Here is a 19667-nt window from a genome sequence, read left to right on the forward strand (position 1 = left end):
ATATCTACTACCGTAGCTAAAATTTCAAATCTCATATAAATATAACACTTCATTCATTACTACCCTATGGCATGCTACAAATTGTACAGTTTCCTCCCATGCTTAGCCATGGCCATAGCTTGGAAGGTGAATAAAAGTTGGATATTTATACATTGTCTGCACTGTGTCTGTGTGTGTTGTAGCTTCCAAGAAGAGGTACTCTCTGATCTTCATGTGATTCCTTGTTGCCACTAAGATTATGGGTATGGCCTTCTTCTTTTTCTTCTCCAACGCCCCTTTCTTCCTTTGCTTTCCCCCACATCACAGTATAAAACCCTATGGATATTATGGATGCTCCAACAACACTGTAGAACACACCAAAATTTCAAACTTCTTCAAGTTAGTTCATCTGTTAGAACTGATGCAAGAAACTTATGGTTAATTTCTCTCTGTGTTCATACCTTCCAAGATATAGTGAATCGCCGAGAAATAGAACACCCATTACGATCGCAACGACGATCGACAACGGCTTAAACATCGCTACGAACACTGGCCCTTTCAACCGGAGTGCCCATGTATGAACTGTATTATTCAAGCATGATCCAAAAAGTCCCTAAGAGAAAACAGCTTTTGTAAGTCATAAAGCAGATGATAGGAGTATTATTAAGTGCCTTTTTCTTGATTCTTACAGAGCATAAAACAGAGGCCAATGCTGTATGCTGCTTCAAGATCCAAGCGCTTGGATCTGTCTCCAAAACCACCCCAACAATGGCAGCTATGAAGGCCACTGTTAAGTTGTAGAAGAAGATCACTGTTGCCTCGTCTGGGTATTCCTTCATAATTCTTGTCTGTCAAAATGTTCAACAGTTTCAAGGTTATGTTCACATTTAGAACTATGGTTAGAATCTTCAGTCTAAAACGCTGCTCGTTGAGAGGGTAGAAAGATGAGTGGATCTTAGAGTTGGGGCCAATACTCCAATTAAAGGCTCTGTGTTTTTAGGATCGATGTTTGTTATTCAATGAGATCGTCACAGTGTGTCTACCTTTCAAGAACGGTTGGATGCAAACTTGAAAATTTGCATGTTCTCTTGAAACTACCAATACATCTAACAATTCAAAACCGTTAAAAGTACGTTGTAGCAAACTTCTTGAATAATTTCTCCAAAGCTTGACGGTCCTACTTGCCGCATGGGAAGAAGTTAAAAAGAAAGAAAAGTACTCGAAACTGATAGTTACTCTGAGATCCCACATCAGTTGGAGAGGGAAACGAAACATTCTTTATAAGGGTGTTGAAACCTTTCCCCAACAGACACGTTTAAAAACTATGAGGTTAATGGCGATACATAACAGACAAAAGCGGACAATATCAGCTAGCAGTGAGCTGGGCTGTTACAGATGGTATCAGAGTTAGGCACCGGTCGGTGTGTCAGCGAAGAGGCTGACCCCCTAAGAGAGGTGGATTGTGAGATCGCATATATGTTAGAGAGGGGAACAAACCATTCCTTATAAAGGTGTGAAAACTTCTCTCTAATAGACATGTTTTAAAACTGTGACACTAATGACAATACATAATAAGTTAAAGTGGATAATATCTACTAACGGTAAGAACGAAGAAGAAGAAGAAGCTACCTGAACAATGTACCAAAGGGGAACCAAGATGTATTCAGCAGTCAAGAGAAGGCTGCCAATGACCCAATTAGAGTGGGAAGAGGGTAACGGATGATGAAGTGAAAGAGCCGTGGGCGCTGAAGAGAGCATAATCCTAGGGCCCTTGTAAAGAGTGACCACAAAGGCACCTGATATGGATATTATGGTGCCCATCACTTTGGCTTGACTGCTATGTCTTCTCAATACCACTTTCTCCATCCTATAATTCCATATTATTATAATTACATCCCTTAATCAACTATCAAACTAATTCTTTTTTAATTGAAAAAAAAAATTAAATATTTAAAAATACGAACTTTATTTTAAGATATAAACAAAATGGGGCCAATTGTTGAAAAAGTGGACTTACTTTAATTATTAGAAATAATAACATAAACTTCCAAATTTTAAACACTATTTTTATCTACAATTATTTTTATTATCCATTTTTTTTTTATAAAAATTCCAAAATCTCCAAAAATAGTTTTTAAAGTGTTTTTTTTTTTAAAATTATTATTATTAAGTAATTAAAACAAAATGACCTCTGGCTTATTATAACGACCCTTCAAGAGAAACAGAGGAAGGCGATGAAGAACCTGAAAATGACGGCGAGGATGAAAGTGAAAGCAGGAACAAGGTTGCTGATAGCGGAAGCAAGCGTCGGAGAACTGTAGTTGATTCCCGTGTATCCCATAATCTGCGAAGAAGAACTGCCAAAATCGAAACAAAATCAGAACGATAATTTCAGTTCATTAACTCTTCAAACTCGGTTAGGTCACCGAAATCGCGTACCCGATGAGTCCGAGAAGCGCGATCTTGGAAAGTACAGAGAAACTCAGAGGTGGTAGACGCCTGGATCTGCGAGAAATGAAGGGAGAAGGGAGGAGGAGAAGCGCGGCGAGGGAGTAAGAATAGACGACGAAGACGTGGTGGCTCATGCCGGAGGCGGTGGCGGCTTTGAAAAGAGTGTTGAGTCCGACGTTGATACACTCCATGGAGATCATCGCCGGAAACGGTAGAGCCGCTTCCATCAGGTATGTTCCACTTCCCGCCATCTCTTTGCGTTCAGACCTCAAACTCGGTTCCTCTGTTCTTCAGAAAAACAGAGTCGTGATTTCCGAAGGCAGTGACCGAGTGGGGGTATTTTAATATAATATAATATAATATGTATAAATAAATAAAATTATTATTATTATTTCCACCACTAAACACCATGTCAACGTCCTTGCATTATATTAATACCAATAGCATATTTGAAGCTACCTCTATGATTAAGATCGTATAATTAGTTTAATTTCTTGAGAAATATTTATAAATGCTTATATTATTTGTTTGTTGTGCATCAACGAGGACCTGAACTGTTAGTATTTTTATGTTTTTGGGTGATTCAAATAGGCTATAGATTCTTGGCGTGGCTGTTACTCTTCTATATTTTCTTGATTTCAGCTCCTTTTCCTTTTACTTTCCCTTTTTCCTTTTGCTTTTAAGCTCAACGATGAAACTAGGTGTTCGTGCTACTCATTATCTTGTGATTTTAGTACCATTAGTTGTATAACTAAGGCTGCCCTCATATTCTTTCAAGAAATTCTTGTAACCTTTCTTAAAAGAAAAGATTTGGAAGTTGGGTAAAGACTTCCTCCTCCTTTTGACTCGATCACTTTGGAACATCGGTATAGTGTTCTTTTAAGTATTATTCTTACTCTAGAGTTAAATATTATTCTCACTAAACTAATACAATTCTTTTCGGTATGTTCTATTTTCATTCTCAAGCGTGAAAGAAAGTGCACATTGTTAGTATAGGTAGTGACTTTCATTTCTTTTAAGATTTTTTTAGTCATTCTATCCTCAAGATCGTTCTCATTCAGATGTGACCCTTGTTCATTTATGTATCATTCCTTTACATAGGTGTCACGACATTGAACATGTGTTTAAGAGATTTGGTTCAGTACTAGCACGTTTTGAGGTAGATGAATCCAATGCCCAAAGTAAGTATTGAACATCGAAACATAGACATTAACTATTCAAACCCGCCCTACTAGGGAGGTTCCAAAATTGTTGTCTTGGGTATGTTGTAGAGAGGAGGAGTGGTGCAAAAGGGAGGCAGATGGTGATTCAGAAGTAGAAGGAGGTGGTAAGTCCAGGTCCAATTCTAGTTGTTTGATCTGCCCCCATATCACACTATAAAACCCACACCCAATCACCACCGATCCGATCACACTGCCAAGTGCCAATAGGAAATCACCCATTATCAATGCTTTATAAGCACGAGACTATGCAGGGGTTGGCCAGCTTACCTGCCAAGACAAAGCGACTCACGAAGAAAGCTGACGGCCAAGGCGACGGCGATGACCATGCCCAGGGGCTTGAACATTGCAACAAAGACTGGGCCCTTCCTTTGCAAGCACCATATGTGGACGCCAGTACGAACCATACTCCCAAATATGGCCTGCCATTTGCCAACCCAAACTAATTCATTACCTATATCACTGACTATGAACTTAATTCGTTTAGTTTATGGGTTTCTGTATCGGTGTCGTTTTCTTACGGAGAATACGATGGTGACCATTTCGATGTCGGGTCGGACTTGCCACACAGTTGGGTTTGTTTTGATGAACACAGCGAAGGCTGCCGTTTGGACCGTCACAAAGAATGTGAAGAAGAACACGCTTGTGATCTTTTTGTTTGGGTATACGCTAACAAACCATGTCTGCATAATCCCGAACAAAACATAATAGTCGACAATATTACATTATTGTGAAAATTGTTAGAAATCACGACTCTCCACTGTGATATTGTCCCTTTGAGTATAAGTTCTTATGACTTTTTAGGCTTCCACAAAAGATTTCATACCATTGGAGATATTATTCCTCACTTGTAAACCCATGATCTTCCACTAAATTAGCTAATTTGAGACTCCCTCCCAACCATTCTCAACTATCCTCCCCTCGAACAAAGTACATCATAGAGCCTCCCCTGAGGTCTATGTAGGCTAATAGTCTCCCTTTAATTGAGGCTTAACTCCTTCTCTGGAAGCCTCGAAGGAACAAAGTACACTATTTGTTCGACCCTTGAGTCACTTTTGACTACACTTTCGAGACTCACAACTTCTTTGTTCAAAATTTGAGGATTCTATTGACATGACTAAGTTAAGGCATGACTTTGATACTATGTTAGAAATCATGACTCTTCACAATGGTATAATATCGTCCACTTTGAACATAAGCTCCCATTACTTTTTTTTGGGCTTCCCAAACCCTCACCCAACAATCCTGAACAAAGATGGAGAATGAAGTACCTGAGCAATCTTCCAAGTTGATGATAGAAAACAAACCATTAGAAAGAGAAAGCCACCAAACACCCAGTTTGGCTTCTGTGACAGTGCTACAGCTTCTTGTCCCACCGACTGAGAGGAGGACATGATCAACACAGGCCCTTTATACAGAGTTATTAAGAAAGCTCCTGACACGGCTATAATGGTACCCAAACACTTGGCTTTCCCACTGCTTCTCTTGAAATCAAGCCTCTCCATTCTGAACCCAATACCAAATTTCTAAGCAAGATCTTGATGAATATAAGGAGAGGTGTAAACTGAGTAACTCTAAATCTTACCACCTGAAAATAACAGCAAGAAAAACGGTGAAAATGGGGATGAGATTTGCCATTGCTGATAAAAGAACAGGGGAGCTGTAGTTTATCCCTGTGTTTGCCAATAACTCACCCACACTCCTGTCCATAACAAAATTATTCAACTTTTTGAGCCACAAAAAGGTTAAATTATTGAAAGAATTTAACTTTTTGTTACCCATTAAGCCCAAGGAGAAAGAAGGCAAGGATCATAGAGAAAGATAGAGGTGCACCCAGATTGTTTCTGCACAAGTTTTTCATTTGATCATCAGAGTTCTTCATAGAAAGAAGTAAAACGGTAATGGGTTTGATTAGAAGAAGAAGAACCTGGAAGAAAAGAGGAGAAAGGGAAGGAGAAGGAAGGTGGCGAGAGCGTTAGAATAGACAAGGAAGACCAAGTTGTTCATCCCTTTGGCCATGGCTACTTTGATTAGTGTTGATATGATCACATCTGTGCTCTCCACCATTATCATGGCAGTGAAGGGCATGGCAGCCTCCATCATCTGCAACATTCTGATCTGATCTGATCTGATTCTAACAAAGAACAAGGAAAAAGAGGGATTTGTATTGATTTGTATTGGTTATTGATATCCGTTGTTTATAAGAAATGTATCATTTATGGATGGCTAAAATTGATTGATGTTTGAGATTTTGTCTTCATTGTTGATGCTTGAAGGAAAAGGAAAGGTATAAAAGAAGAAACAACTTAATTGTATCTCCCCCTTTTAGATTTAAGACAAAGGCATGATCCAACACATCATTCATACTCAGTTACACCAAATTTTGTTACATCTCTCGAGAATCGTGCATAATTTCATTTAATTGAGATGTGAATGCTCGTAATCACTCGATATAGTGATGGATTTCATGGTCGACGTCTAACTAGCACGAATCCGTTGAACTCTCTAACTCGGTGGACTATGTGGTTATTGGTGCTCTAGGTGCTAACTTCATTGATGAACCAGGTAGATCATCCTATTTTTGTAAATCTCGTTTTCATTGGAGCCCAAATATCTAGAAAAGAACAATTCCCATTGTTTTGGGACTTTTCTCTGTCTCATATGCTCTGTTCTTGCTCAACTTACCTGGAAAAAACATCATATCTGAGTCACTTTGATTGGCACCTCTATCAGCAGGCCTGAGTATTTCAAAGACTCCGTAAAAGCCAAAAGAAATCAATCTCTAATTGCGTCATATACCAAAGCCCTTTTGTTTTATTGCTCAACAACATATTGGAACACTAGAATGTGTCAAAAGTGATCCAGTTTTTCTTTATTTTTTAGTCTAACGGTAATAATCCAAGCTCACTGTTATCACATATTATCTGCGTCTACTAGGGAGAGGTTTCCACACTTTTATAAGGAATGTTTCGTTCCTCTCTACAACAGACATAAGATCTCAAAATCCTTCCCCTTGGAGACTAAGGGTTCTCTCTGGCACACCGCCTGATGTCTGACTCTAATACCATTTGTAACAGGCCAAGCCCACTGCTAATAGATATGTCCGCTTTGACCTGTTACATATCGCTATTAGTCTCACGGTTGTTTAAAATGCATCTACTAGGGAGACGTTTCCACACCCTAATAAAGAATATTTCGTTCCCCTCTCTAACCGATGGGGGATCTCACACTAGCCCTCCCCAAGAAGTTGTAAGGACCCAAAACTGTTTATGGTCCAACCTGAGAAGTTTATTGTGTTAGGATAATGAACCTCCCATATATTTTACAATGGTATGATTAACTTTCATCCTAACTTGTAGCGAAGGTATCATGTCGATAACCTCAAGAATGAGTCCAACAGGTCACTATGCTTGATTTTTCTTGTTAGGGTTGTTTCATGTATGTGCTTGTGATGTTCTTTATGGGATCAAAATATTGGATTGATATCAACCACTGATCAAGAACTGATATCAGAAGCACTTGAAATGGTCAACAAAATGGATGAGTTTGATTTAACATTATATCAGAAAGTTTCTATTTACTGATATATATAACAACACAACAACTAACTTCTCTGGAGATGCCGGCTTCCAAATTTTCATATGCTATCAATGAGAAAAATGGCATTTTCTTCATTGTTTTATTGCAAATCATTTGCCAATTGGAGCTTAAAGAACTCCAACAATGGCTTCATTGCTATGCACACCCTTTACCTTTTATCCTCTCTTGTTTATTAGCCATTCTTTAAAACCCTTCTTCTGTTAACTTCTCCAGGTTGATTTCCCCACAAACATTGAAAAAATGAATCAAATTTCCATCTGGGCGTTTCTTGTTTGTTCATTTCTGTTCATCTCTACCAATGCTGATGCTGTCGATGATTCTGTAAAGAGCTCACTGATTCAGTTTCTTGCAAAACTCAGTCCCCAAAATGGTCAACACAACCAGCATCTTGGATGGAACATTTCTTCTGATCCTTGCAAGAACAGATGGCTTGGTTTGGTCTGTGATGGAAGAAATGTTTCTGTAAAGAAACTGTTTCTTGATGGCTTGAATCTTTCAGGAACTCTTCAAACAAGCTTCCTCTGCAACTCAAAGCCTCTACTGAATTCCCTCACTGTTCTAAGCCTCAATTACAACAACATCTCTGGAGAAATCCCAGCTGATATTGATAATTGCAAGCAGCTGACACGGTTTCATGTAAGAGGAAATAAATTCCATGGAAATCTACCAAGTTCTTTATCCAAGTTAGTCAACCTTAAAAGACTCGAACTTTCAGACAATAACTTATCTGGGAACTTGCCAGATTTGTCAAGGATCTCAGGCCTCACCATGTTCCTTGCTGAGGACAATAAGTTCTCTGGAGAGATACCCCAGTTTGAATTCTCCAACTTTGAGAGATTTAATGTTTCCTTCAACAATTTCTCTGGTCCGATTCCGACCGACGGCGGTAGCTACTTTGCTTCAGACAGCTTCATGGGAAATCCACTGCTTTGTGGAGATCCATTGCCAACAAAATGCCACTCACTCAAGCTGGAAGAAGTCAAACCAGGAGGTGAAGAATCAAAGCACAACAACAAAGACCATATTTTGATGTTCTCAGGATACATAATGATAGGTGTTTTCTTAACATTTATAGCAGTTTTCATGATATGTAAAAGGAGGAAAAAGGTAAGAAAAGAGGATTCAAGCAACAGAGTTGCAGCAGTAGATGATGACGGAATTAGCAGCAAGTCCAGTACTGTTTCTTTGTCAAGTGAATACAAAACAAGCAAGGCAGAGTTTTCAATGCTTTCAAGTGAGAGTGGAGGGTTGTCATCATCTCTGATTGTGCTTACAAATCCAGTGGTGAATGGGTTGAAGTTTGAGGACTTGCTTAAGGCTCCTGCTGAGCTGATTGGGAGAGGGAACCATGGGAGTCTTTATAAGGTTATGTTTGATTATGGGATGGTGTTTGCTGTGAAGAGGATTAAGGATTGGGGCATTTCAAGTAATGAGTTTATGAAAAGGATGTGGAAGATTGATAGAGTGAAGCATCCTAATGTGCTTCCACCACTTGCCTTTTATAGTTCTGATCATGAGAAGCTTTTGGTGTATGAATTTCAGCCTAATGGAAGCCTGTTCAGCCTTCTTCATGGTAAGATTTCTACACCTTTTAATATGCTCATTATTCATTTTTTGGTGGTAACAATCTAAGCCCACCGCTAGCAGATAGCTTTTCCTTTTGAGTTTTTAAAACGCGTCTATTAAGGAGGGGTTTCCACACCCTTATAAAGAATGACTTCGTTCTCCTTTCCAACTAACGTGGGATCTCACAATCTACTCCTCTTCGAGGCCTACCGTCCTTGCTGACACTCGTTCCCTTCTCTAATTGATGTGGGACCCTCCAATCCACCCTTCTTTGGGGCCAGCGTCCTTGCTGGCACACCGCCTCGTGTCCACCCTCCTTATTGGCACGTTACCCGGTGTCTGGCTTTGAAACCATTTGAAACTGCCCAAGACCACCGCTAGCAGGTATTGTCCTCTTTGGACTTCTCTTCAAGGTTTTCAAAACGCGTATGTTAGAGGGAGGTTTCCACACCCTTATAAACAATGTTTCGTTCTCCTCTTCAACCGACGTGTGATGTCACAAAACTCATCTAAGCATCATAGTCCATCAATTACAAAGCCCAAAAGCGCTCATATTTCTCATTTGAAATCTCAGGATCATCAAGCCACAACAAGAACTCATTCCCCTGGATCAGCAGGCTTGACATAGCAGGCAGAATAGCGAAGGCATTAGCACAAATGCACAAGGGGTTAGAACAAGAAGAAATAGCTCATGGCAACTTGAAATCATCAAACATACTCATGAACTGGAACATGGAGCCGTGCATAAGTGAATATGGGCTCCATGAAAGCACCTCCTTCAGATCAGATGTTCATGGATTTGGGCTCATCCTCCTTGAGCTGCTCACAGGGAAGCTTACGAGAGATGAAAAAGGGATTTGTTTGGCAGATTGGGTTAGAACTGTTCTTAGAGAAGAATGGACTGCAGAAGTTTTGGACAGCTCCTTGTTGGCTGAAGCAGCAAGCGAAGAGAGGATGGTGAACTTGTTAGTGGTCGCTGTTAAATGCGTTGAGAGTTCTCCCCATGCAAGGCTCAACATGGACCAGGTTGCTGCCATGATTGACTCAATCAAGGAGGATCAACAGGACACTTCCATCATTTCTATTCTCTCAAATTAGTTAATTCAAGCATAATTCAATTAGTTAAATTATATATTTTTGAGTTGAAATGATTGAATTCACAAGCTCGGTTATTTATAGTATTTATAGTATGTGCAAAAGGCATAACGAGAAAAAACATTATGTGCCCGTTTTACCCTCTCATTTTAAATGATTTTCCAATTTTACCCTTTATTAAGTAAAATATATGAAAATTTTGATTAAAAAATATATATAACTTTTTGTTTCTTTTTTTTATTTTATAAAAAAGGAATAAAAAGTAAAAACTTTTGGCTTTAACTTTTGATGACATTTTTCAATTACATTCAGAGAAAGCAAATAATAATAATAATAATAATAATAATAATAAACTATTAATTTACTTTCCCTCGCACTTATTTTCAGTTAGGCAATCACAAAAGGAAAATCATAATATCCCTTAAAAGTGGCTAATGGCCTAAATAAAGCACATGGTTGCTTGTGGAGGATGACATTCAAATTTCTTCTTTTTCTTTTTTTTTAAAAAAAAAAAAAAGAAGCTAATTAATAAAAATTCTTTTTATATAATTTAAAAGTCGAATATTTCAGTAATTATTTATATACAAAATTAAAATTCCATAGATTTATGGTGCCCTTTTAAAAGTTTCTTAAATAATTAAATATCAAAAAGGAAATTCAGTGGAAAATGTATTGATCTCAATTTTATTTTATTTTATATTTATTTAAAATAAATAAATAAATAACCATTCACATGTTGCAACATTGAAAGAACCAATTACTTACCCAAACTTGAAGTAAAGTCTTGAACCAAAGCAGTTGACAATTTTATCTCATAAATAGCTTCAAATAAATGCCACTAAACTTTTTGTTCTCATTAATTTTTTTTATCTTCTTTCTAACCAAATAATTAATTTATTAAATTAAAATTAAATTTTTATTTTTCATTTAACAGATATCATTACACACAAAATTTTAAAAAATTAAAAAGAGTATATTTAAAATTTAAAATTTTATAGTATAAAATAAAAGATTTTAGTGTATAACTCTAAATCTAATTCAAGCCCGCACTTTGTCTCTTATGGTTGACCTATTACTCTCCCACGCGCACTCCCCGCGCGTGTTCTCAATCCACCGCTTCCTTTCCCTTTCCCTTTCCCCTTCCCCTTCCCCCTCAACTCTTGTCTCTGTCACTCTTCTGGGCTTCTCCCGTTCTCTCCAAAAGAGACAAAAGAGAAAGGTATCTATCCCCCTATTAACCCATCTTCTCTGTTCTAGGGTTTCTTTTCTTGCTCTGAACTAGTTCATCATTGTATTTGATTTTCTTTTTCTTTAAATCTGCTTAAGCGGTGAGTTTTGAATATTTTATGTTTTCTTTTCTTTCCCCATCACCGATTTGTCATTTTATTATCGATAAAAGAGGGCGGTTCTGTAGTTTGTGACACTTCTGGCTGCTATTGCTTCTACTTTTGCTATATCTGTGTATCAAAGTTGGGGGGGTTTGTTCGATCTCGGTGAGTATTTTGATTTTGGAATGTCAAAAGTGGTTTCTGGAGAAACCCCATTTGAATATGGCTCGGATTCGGCATCAAATCTTTCAAAACGATGCGTTTTTGAGCTACCCTCCTCCTGTAATGACTTCTTCTTCAACCCCTTTTGATGGAATTTACAATAAGGAACCAAACCCACCCGCAGTGCCATCTACAACCTCGTCTGGTACGAGGATAAGTCCAGCAGTTCTGTTTATCATAGTTATTTTGGCTGTTTTGTTTTTCATCTCTGGTTTGCTCCATCTTCTTGTTAGATTCCTTATAAAGCACCCATCTACCGCACCCTCCTCTCAATCCAACAGAAACCCACAACTTTCTCCTTCTGATGCACTTCAGAGACAGCTTCAGCAGCTCTTCCATCTCCATGATTCTGGTTTAGATCAAGCTTTTATAGATGCACTTCCTGTTTTTCAGTATAAAGAAATTGTGGGTCTCAAGGAGCCATTTGATTGTGCTGTTTGTTTGTGTGAGTTTTCTGAGAAGGATCAACTCAGATTACTTCCTATGTGCAGCCATGCCTTCCATGTCAATTGTATAGACACTTGGCTCTTGTCAAATTCGACATGTCCTCTTTGTCGTGGAACCCTCTTTAATCCCGGTTATTCGATCGAAAATCCGATGTATGATTTCGACGATCTAGGAGAAGAAGATGAATGTGGTGGTAATGCAGGTTACAGGTTACCTAATTGTCAGAAAACAATGGAAATTCAAGAGGTAGTGAATGAAAAGGGGGTTTTCCCAGTTAGACTAGGAAAATTCAGGAGGATGAATGCTGTAGAAGCTGTAGAGACAACCGAAGTTGGAGAGACCAGCAGTAGTAATTTGGATGCTAGGAGATGTTACTCAATGGGATCGTATCAATACGTCGTTATAGACGCCGACCTCAGAATTGCGTTGTCTAAAGCTCGAGGAGAGGGCGATAATAAGCAGCCCTGCAAGGGGACGGATTCAAACAGCATCTCTCCAGTCCAAGCAGACTTGGATGGAAAGAAGCTTAATAGTGTAGCTAAAGGTGAGAGTTACTCTGTTTCGAAGATTTGGCTTTGGTCTAAAAAGGGGAAGTACTCGAGCTCTACCGAACCGTCATAGCCGATAGGTATGGATTCTTCTCTAAATACAGACTTGCCATGGTTGAGACAAACACAAGAGGCATCATAAAAATGGCCTAAAAACTGTTATTTCCTCATTTTTTGAGCTGAAAGTAATCCTTACCAATGTTTGTTGTATCTATTTAGATTCTTATCTCTGAAATTCTGCTGATGCTAACTTGTGAGATATTGATTATTATACAAAAGCGTTAGTATCCATAATCCAACAGTGTCCTTCCTGCTACCATGGGAACCCGAAATCATCAACCCCTCTTCTTCTAAACTGTTTTTCAAGATTATAGGATTAGTAGAATAGGAAGATCAATGAACATGGTTAGAAGAAAGTTGGAGGAACTGATATGAACTCTGCTAGCCATTTCTTCGTACGTTTCTTGGTACGATTCGTTCTCAAATCTATTTGTCGATATTACTACGAGCACACACTTTTGTGTTAAAATCTTTGAAAGCAGAGGAGGAGAAGGCTCCAAAAGTGGTGTGTGTAGAGCATTATCATCTGTGTAAGATGTGGGAAGGAGTGGACCATGTCCTCTTGCTTTTTGTTCATAGCTTGTGAGCCACTTTCCCTTTCTGTTTTTCTGTCCGTTGCTTGTTTTGTGTTGATTGGAAGAAGCTTTTTCTTTTGTGACACTTCCAGCATGTCCTTGGGGTGGTGAAATTACATTTTTACCCTTTATATTTAGTTCGGATGTTGTAAAAGAGAATCAATTTGGAAGGGTTGAAATTGGAAAGTTGAAGTAGAGATGCACACGGAAGAGGATGCCTTCTCTGTCACTTCTTTATTTATTATTCTTTTAAAAAATAGGAATTAAGATTTTTTTTTTTAATATATACATTTTTTTTAATTAAATTGTTAATTCTCTCATGTTATTAAAAATTATTCGTTGATAAAATTATTTTACTTACCTTAATAAATAATATATAAAATTACAACAACAAAATTTGATATTATAATTTTTAAATCTAAGAAAACCTTACAAAAAAAAAATTGAATGATATAAATAAATTAAAATAATTAGTACCAAAAAAAAAATACCAAATATTATTACACAAGTAAAAAATGAAGCTTTAAAAGTCTCTTTAAAGTGGGGTGGAGATGGGACGGGAGGGATGAGAAATATAATTCTCGCCCACGACTCCATTTATCTAATATTCCTCGTTCCTCGTTTAAAAGGAGAATCTCTGTCCTCGAGTTAAATGAACAAGATTATAAATTTTATTAGATCTAAATAAACATAAACCTAGTATTTTAATCCAAAATTATATATATATATATCATTAGCTGTTTTTAAGGTGCCAACTACCAACAGATGGAATAATTGTGTTCGGTCTGCAGCAATAATTAAAAATTGAGCTGCTTCATGTTACTTTATTTTCTAGTTCACTTAAAATATTAATAGTATATTTCTTTTCTCAGTTCTGAAAGTTGGGGATTTGAATTCAAACATATAAAACAAGAATGGTGCTGTGGCTGCAAATCTGAGAAGATGATTGTTCAAGACAACCGTCCCATGCTTCACTTGATCAATTTCAACACATCTCCCACAAGATGCAAGGAACCAGTTACAAGCACCTGAAAATTAGAAACCTCGTAAACTTCCTTATTACTCGATCATGCATCTAACCTCGTTGCCAGAGAAGGGTCCGTTTGGGATGACTCTCCAAGTGTTTGTGGAATGGTTTTTAAGCACTTACAAAGTCGTTCTAAACATGCATGAAATTTTCGATCTAGCGTAATATGTCTAACCTCTTAGAAAATCGATATCAAACGAGAACAAATGGAACAATTACCTGAAGTCGAATGGACCTATTCTGCTGCAAGACACTGTCCCGGAGCCACTTAATAGCCATTGGGAGAGAAGAAAACACTGTGCTATTCTCACAACTCTTACCTACCACTTCTGCTTTAGAATCACTTCCTGATATGTCAAAGTATATAAGAAAGATTCCAACATGAAAAAAAAAACATGACCATAAATCGACAATACCTTTGTCTCGTTGTATCGTGTTTTGCCATACCCTTCGAACATGAAACTGCCAAGACAGGTCGACTTGCCCATTTGCTTCTGCTAAGCTATGGCTTCCAACCTTGTTGAAGACTGATGTATTTGGAACAAAGAGGGCTTTCTTGAAGTGGACACCTGAGTTAAATAAGCAGAATTACTATGTATGAACCCCTTAAGAGCACCAGACTTTTCCGTTCCAACAATTTGATAAATACTGCGAGATCTCACGTCGATTGAAGAGGAGAACAAAACATTTCTTGTAAAGATATGGAAACTTCTCCCTAACATACACGTTTTAAACCTCGAGGGGAAGCCAAAAAGGACAATAATTTATAACAGTCCCAAAATGCATTTGCATACCCTTATAAGGAATGCTTCGTTTCCCTCTCCAACCAATGTCGGATCTCACAATCTACCCCCCTTCGCGGCTAGCATCTTCACTGACATACCGCCCGATGTCTGGCTCTGATACCATTTGTAACAGTCCAAGCCCACTGCTAGCAAATATTATCTTCTTAGGGCTTTCCCTTTTGAGCTTCCTCTCAAGGTTTTAAAACGCATATGCTAGGGAGAGGTTTCTACACCCTTATAAGGAATGCTTTGTTCCCCTCTCCAACCGATGTGGGATTTCACAATCCACTCTCTTGGGGGGCAGTGTACTTGTTGACATACCGTTCAATGTCTGGCTCTGATACCATTTGTAGCAGCCCAAGCCCACCGTTAACAAATATTGTCCTCTTTGGGCTTTCCTTCAAGCTTTTAAAACGCGTTTGCTAGGGGGAGGTTTCCACACCCTTATAAAGAAGGCTTCATTTGCCTCTTCAATTGATGTGGGATTTCACAAATACATACCATTATTTGCGCACGTTTTGATCAGAGGTGGGAGGAGCAGCTGCGGATCTCGTGCTGTCATACAATTGAACAGTAGGACCTATAGTATCCAACAATACTAAGTTAAAACGGTAGAACTAAAAAAGGAGTGCTAAAACTAGCTGTTAAAGAGGTTGAACTTGGAGAAGTGGAACAAAAGTTGATATCTACCTGCACAGATTTCTTCCTTGCTTCATTATTGTCAGATGTACTCTTATCCTCCGACTGATGATTTAACATCCCTCGTTGGTTATGTCTTATTGCAGCAGAAAACCATCTAGCACAAACCTCCATGCTCTCAGGGCTATGAGCTCCATCCAAATAGAAAACAAGACCTTCCGGGGATTCAATATCAACACATCTATCAGCAACAATCTGTGCTCGTCCATCAAAGCTGGCACTGGTAAGCCCTTCTATGAACTTCTCAGGCAACGACCTCTGATAAAAAGAATCAGAAAACACGACATAACGTTAAGGAAGACCGACGACATAGACGACAAATCTCATGCATAGAACTTACACTCTGTTCCATATATGACAGTTTGGAATGGCCAGCCCTGTGTAGCCAAGTGGAGGATAAGGCAATAGCAAGACCAGCATTTAGATACTGATGCTCGCCTTCAAGCCCGAGTTTACGACCGTGTAGAAGCTCTGGATCCAACGATGGCACGACCGTAAGTTGTACCTGGGACGTGCAAATATAAGGCAGTGTGAACAACGCATAGTCAAGAAGTAGAAAATGGAAGAGCTTTGCACATACATCCAATTGAGAAGCCTTATCTCTAAGCACATGCATGGCTTCATCAGGTTGAAACAGAGTAAAAGCTGGCGCCCCACGCTGCACCAAAGTGAAAGGACAACAACAAACATTAAACTCATGTAACGGCCCAAGCTCAAGCCCACCGCTAGCAGATATTGTCCTTTTTGGACTTTCCCTTTCGAGCTTCCCCTCAAGACTTTAAAACGCGTCTGATAGAGAAAGGTTTCCACACCCTTATAAAGGGTGTTTTGTTCTCCTCCCCAACCAGTGTAGGATATTACAACTCATTATTCCTAGACACCTATTCTTTGATGAAATCGTATGATACAAACCTTAAAGATGCCAGCTTTCTCTGAAGCTATCTCAGCAAGTGTATTTCCTATTTAGACAGGAAGAAGAAAGCAGCAATGTAAAAGAACATCATGACAATCATTTGAATTGGTGAAGGTTAAGAGAAGGCTAACCAAGAATTTCCATGTGGTCATAACCCAGAGAAGCTATACCACACACAAGGGGTTCCTGGACCTGAACCATTAGAATCTATGAAATGGCTACACCTTGATGAAGAACAGATTAGTTTAAGGCAAAAGAAAATGAGCATACCACATTGGTAGCATCAAAAGTTCCACCTAAACCAACTTCCAAGATAGCTACATCCACCTGCTCATCTGAAAAGATTTTGAATGCAAGTAATGCAAGGAAGCGAAACAAGTGAGGCATTGGTATGTCCTTACTAGTTTTTTCCTGCACAAAATCAAATTGTATAGAATCAGAAAAGGCTAGGGAAGAATCCACCAAGGCCCTCTTGTGTAACTACAAAGTTTCGATCTCCATTCCGATGCCTCTAGTTCGTTTTATAGCGTTGAAACTTCGACTTACTATAAGATAATAAATCAGATTGACAAGTAAAATACCTTTAGCTTATTATAACACCACCAGAAATAGGTTAAAAACTTCTCTTCACTAATATTGATGCTGCAGCAACAAATTAGAGAAAGTATTAGCATTAATGACTTGTAACTCTCAAGCCCACCGCCATTTTGGCTCGTAACGTATCGTCGTCAGCCACACGGTTTTAAAATGTGTCTACTAGAGAGAGGTTTCCACATCCCTATAAGGAATGTTTCGTTCCCCTCTCCAACTGATGCGTGATCTCACATGACTAAAATCATATAATAAAGAGCTTAAACTTTGCATATAAAAGCACTTGGTACAGACATATAATGAGCTAATATGATGCAGTTGTTGCAGCTCTCAAATGAAGCTTTTTCAGACTCAAAAGCTACCTGAGTGACCAACTTCACCACCTAAGAACAACAAAACTATGTAGTGTGTAAGATAGTTACCCATCCAAACGAAATCTTTCTCGGATATCAATAAGGTGAGGAGAAGTGAAAAGGCCAGTATGGAAGCCACAACTACGCAATATGGATTCAGTAAAGGTGCACGTTGATCCCTAAGCAATTCCCAACATAGAGAAAAACATCATTTTCTAGCTATCTCAATGAAACATTTCTAAGCAAACTTGAGGACAAGGTACCTTGCCTTTGGTGCCAGCCACATGAATGACCTTCATTCGCCGCATGGGCTCCTCTAAATCAAGCATCTATCATATTGACTCAACTTAATGATCATCATCCCAAGAACATTGACAATAACAAAGTCTCAAGTTTAGCTCAAGTAATACCTTCACATACTCAAACATCAACTCAAATCGGTCCCCAGATTTATCACAGCGTCTTCGGTTGACAATCAACGACGATAGTACACTCAATGCCTCTTCATACGCCGTCTGCGAGTGCATCAATGTGTCATTACCTTCAAAAGCATCAATCAAATCCACAAACATGTTTAGTTTATATGACAGAAAGGATTAACACGTTCTTTCTAAACTTGAATGTGTCATACCTTCTAACATGGTTTTTGGTTGGCCCCCAAGTTTTCTAATATCGTAAGGATTCAGTTTAGCTCAAATGCACATCCACAAGCCCCAAAAATTCAATGAACTGAGCATCAGGGAGCACAATTACAAATGCAGCAGAGTAATATTAATAAAACAGAATTGTAAATTATATTACCATGTGTTCATTGCTCGGATAAGAACAGAGATAAATGGAAAAAGGTCGTCGCCTTTTCATCAATCCATTCCTCTCGATAGCCAGACGGGCGCTAATACGCGGGAGAAACTGAGGGGAGCGACCGGGGGCGGGTAAGGAAGAGAGAAGGGGAGAGTGATTGGGGGTGAAGTGAAGAAGTGTTTGGACCATAGAAACAGAGGATAAAGGAATCGTGTTGGCGGGACACGGACACGGACACGGACTCGGACTCGAGGTTGCGAATGTGAATTGGTTGGATTAAGTAACGATAACGATACAGAGGTTTGGGTCAATGTTGTTGGAAGGTCCCTACTCCGGAAATTCCTCACCTGGCGACGGCGTCTGATATGGCGAACTTCCATGTTGCCTCGCTCCATCGTCTGATCTGACTGGCTGACGGGTCCTAAATTCGGTTTGTTTGGTGGTTTGGTTTTTGCTTGGTTCGGTTCTTTATCCAAACCGGCCGGTTTTTTTTTTTTTTTTTTTTCTTTTCTTCTTCCGTTACTTTTAACATTTTAAATTTAGTGGTAAGGTCTAGTTGGAATGATTTTCTAATACTTTAAAATTACATTTTTGTACTTAAAATATTTCTTTTTTTTTTTTACGTATTTATAAAGTCATTTTAATTGGTACGTAATTTAATATATTTTGTTTGGTTCGATAAGGACGTGTCATTCAATTATATTTGATTTTTCATTTATTTTTAGTTAAATTATAAGTTCTTATTTGTATCTAATAGATTCCTGAATTTTTAAAAAATTAATAGATTCTCGAACTTTTAATTTCGTGTATAACCTGTAGTACAAAAATATCTTTAAACTTTTATTTTTGCGTATAAAGTATCAGGCATATTCAAAGCATTTTTAAATTAATAAGTCTGTTAGATATAAATTTAAATTTTGTAATTAATAAAAAATTAACTCTTTAAATTTTTAAAATTGAAACATCAAAAAGCTTATCAAAACCAAAAATTTAAAATTTTATTAGAAAGATTTTAAGACTAAAAAATTATTAAATTTAAAATCTAAATGATAGGTTTAGATTTCATTTTCGCCCCTTTTAACTTTGAAGTTTGCTATTTTGATCCTTAAAACTTTTAAATTTTGTATTTTAGTCCTACTTTTATGCTCTAAATTCGTTTTGTCTAATATATGTCTCTAACTTATTTGGCTTACCATCATGTTCGAATTAATATGATTGTATACATACAATTAAAACAAAAGTTAGATCAGTATAGTTATTAAACGAGATCTAAATTAATTAATTCTTAAAAAATTTAGGAAACGAGATAAGAACGTAGAATACCCATACACAAATGAATGAGCATTTGTATGCATTATTATTGCATATTTCATTGTCAAGACCATCTTTGAGCTTCGTTTTCAAGTT

General features: G+C 38.0%; 4 protein-coding genes and 1 long non-coding RNA gene across 11 annotated transcripts; 3 read left to right on the top strand and 2 right to left on the bottom strand.

The window, feature by feature from the left end:
• Positions 1 to 13: 13 nt before the first annotated feature.
• LOC111445562 (WAT1-related protein At3g28050-like) lies at positions 14 to 5917 on the bottom strand. 6 transcript variants are annotated; one of them, XM_023084018.1, is made up of 8 exons: positions 5578 to 5917; positions 5429 to 5494; positions 5239 to 5352; positions 4922 to 5156; positions 4172 to 4333; positions 3921 to 4072; positions 3699 to 3843; positions 3388 to 3520 (listed from the first exon to the last, which is right to left on the bottom strand). In XM_023084018.1, the coding sequence occupies exons 1-8, from the start codon at positions 5760 to 5762 to the stop codon at positions 3509 to 3511; spliced, it is 1071 nt and encodes a 356-aa protein (XP_022939786.1). In that variant the 5' UTR covers positions 5763 to 5917; the 3' UTR covers positions 3388 to 3508. The 6 variants fall into 6 exon arrangements, with proteins under 6 accessions (XP_022939784.1, XP_022939783.1, XP_022939788.1 ...); XM_023084016.1 differs by lacking the exons at positions 3388 to 3520; positions 3699 to 3843; positions 3921 to 4072; ... (2 more) ...; positions 5429 to 5494; positions 5578 to 5917 and adding exons at positions 14 to 344; positions 441 to 592; positions 669 to 827; ... (1 more) ...; positions 2223 to 2336; positions 2419 to 2713 and having other exon boundaries at positions 4922 to 4979; XM_023084015.1 differs by lacking the exons at positions 3388 to 3520; positions 3699 to 3843; positions 4922 to 5156; ... (1 more) ...; positions 5429 to 5494; positions 5578 to 5917 and adding exons at positions 14 to 344; positions 441 to 592; positions 669 to 827; ... (1 more) ...; positions 2223 to 2336; positions 2419 to 2713 and having other exon boundaries at positions 3921 to 4742.
• Positions 2543 to 10052, top strand: LOC111445556 (probable inactive receptor kinase At2g26730). Its single transcript, XM_023084006.1, has 3 exons — positions 2543 to 2660; positions 7464 to 8823; positions 9391 to 10052. The coding sequence occupies exons 2-3, from the start codon at positions 7491 to 7493 to the stop codon at positions 9912 to 9914; spliced, it is 1857 nt and encodes a 618-aa protein (XP_022939774.1). The 5' UTR covers positions 2543 to 2660; positions 7464 to 7490; the 3' UTR covers positions 9915 to 10052.
• Positions 10053 to 10962: 910 nt separating this feature from the next.
• Positions 10963 to 14277, top strand: LOC111445567. Its single transcript, XR_002710873.1, has 2 exons — positions 10963 to 11130; positions 13964 to 14277. It is a non-coding gene; the product is annotated as an uncharacterized LOC111445567 (long non-coding RNA).
• LOC111445563 (RING-H2 finger protein ATL46-like) lies at positions 11083 to 12691 on the top strand. The gene has a single exon (XM_023084022.1). It carries the CDS (start codon positions 11462 to 11464, stop codon positions 12527 to 12529), a length of 1068 nt encoding a protein of 355 aa, XP_022939790.1. The 5' UTR covers positions 11083 to 11461; the 3' UTR covers positions 12530 to 12691.
• LOC111445560 (folylpolyglutamate synthase-like) lies at positions 13829 to 18628 on the bottom strand. Of its 2 annotated transcripts, none has more exons than XM_023084014.1 (16): positions 18281 to 18628; positions 18091 to 18189; positions 17870 to 18000; positions 17723 to 17788; positions 17529 to 17638; positions 17097 to 17157; positions 16786 to 16926; positions 16647 to 16707; positions 16515 to 16561; positions 16183 to 16260; positions 15943 to 16107; positions 15594 to 15860; positions 15405 to 15483; positions 14535 to 14687; positions 14338 to 14465; positions 13829 to 14119 (listed from the first exon to the last, which is right to left on the bottom strand). In XM_023084014.1, exons 2-16 carry the CDS (start codon positions 18098 to 18100, stop codon positions 14063 to 14065), a joined length of 1554 nt encoding a protein of 517 aa, XP_022939782.1. In that variant the 5' UTR covers positions 18101 to 18189; positions 18281 to 18628; the 3' UTR covers positions 13829 to 14062. The 2 variants fall into 2 exon arrangements, with proteins under 2 accessions (XP_022939782.1, XP_022939781.1); XM_023084013.1 differs by having other exon boundaries at positions 18091 to 18188; positions 18261 to 18628.
• Positions 18629 to 19667: the final 1039 nt, after the last annotated feature.

Source organism: Cucurbita moschata, unplaced genomic scaffold (genome assembly GCF_002738365.1).
Source record: "Cucurbita moschata cultivar Rifu unplaced genomic scaffold, Cmos_1.0 Cmo_Scf00007, whole genome shotgun sequence".
Classification (NCBI taxonomy): domain Eukaryota; kingdom Viridiplantae; phylum Streptophyta; class Magnoliopsida; order Cucurbitales; family Cucurbitaceae; genus Cucurbita; species Cucurbita moschata.

Coding starts and splice junctions, on each gene's coding strand:
- LOC111445562 (XM_023084016.1), bottom strand. CDS start 2,681: ATGGCGGGAAGTGGAACATACCTGATGGAAGCGGCTCTACCGTTTCCG. Junction 1,847..2,222: donor ATCCTCGCCGTCATTTTCAG/GTTCTTCATCGC, acceptor ATGGAATTATAG/GATGGAGAAAGTGGTATTGA. Junction 345..440: donor GATTCACTATATCTTGGAAG/GTATGAACACAG, acceptor TGTGTTCTACAG/TGTTGTTGGAGCATCCATAA.
- LOC111445560 (XM_023084014.1), bottom strand. Junction 17,639..17,722: donor TGGCTGGCACCAAAGGCAAG/GTACCTTGTCCT, acceptor GGAATTGCTTAG/GGATCAACGTGCACCTTTAC. Junction 15,484..15,593: donor CAAGGAAGAAATCTGTGCAG/GTAGATATCAAC, acceptor TGGATACTATAG/GTCCTACTGTTCAATTGTAT.
- LOC111445556 (XM_023084006.1), top strand. CDS start 7,491: ATGAATCAAATTTCCATCTGGGCGTTTCTTGTTTGTTCATTTCTGTTC. Junction 8,824..9,390: donor CCTGTTCAGCCTTCTTCATG/GTAAGATTTCTA, acceptor TTGAAATCTCAG/GATCATCAAGCCACAACAAG.
- LOC111445563 (XM_023084022.1), top strand. CDS start 11,462: ATGGCTCGGATTCGGCATCAAATCTTTCAAAACGATGCGTTTTTGAGC.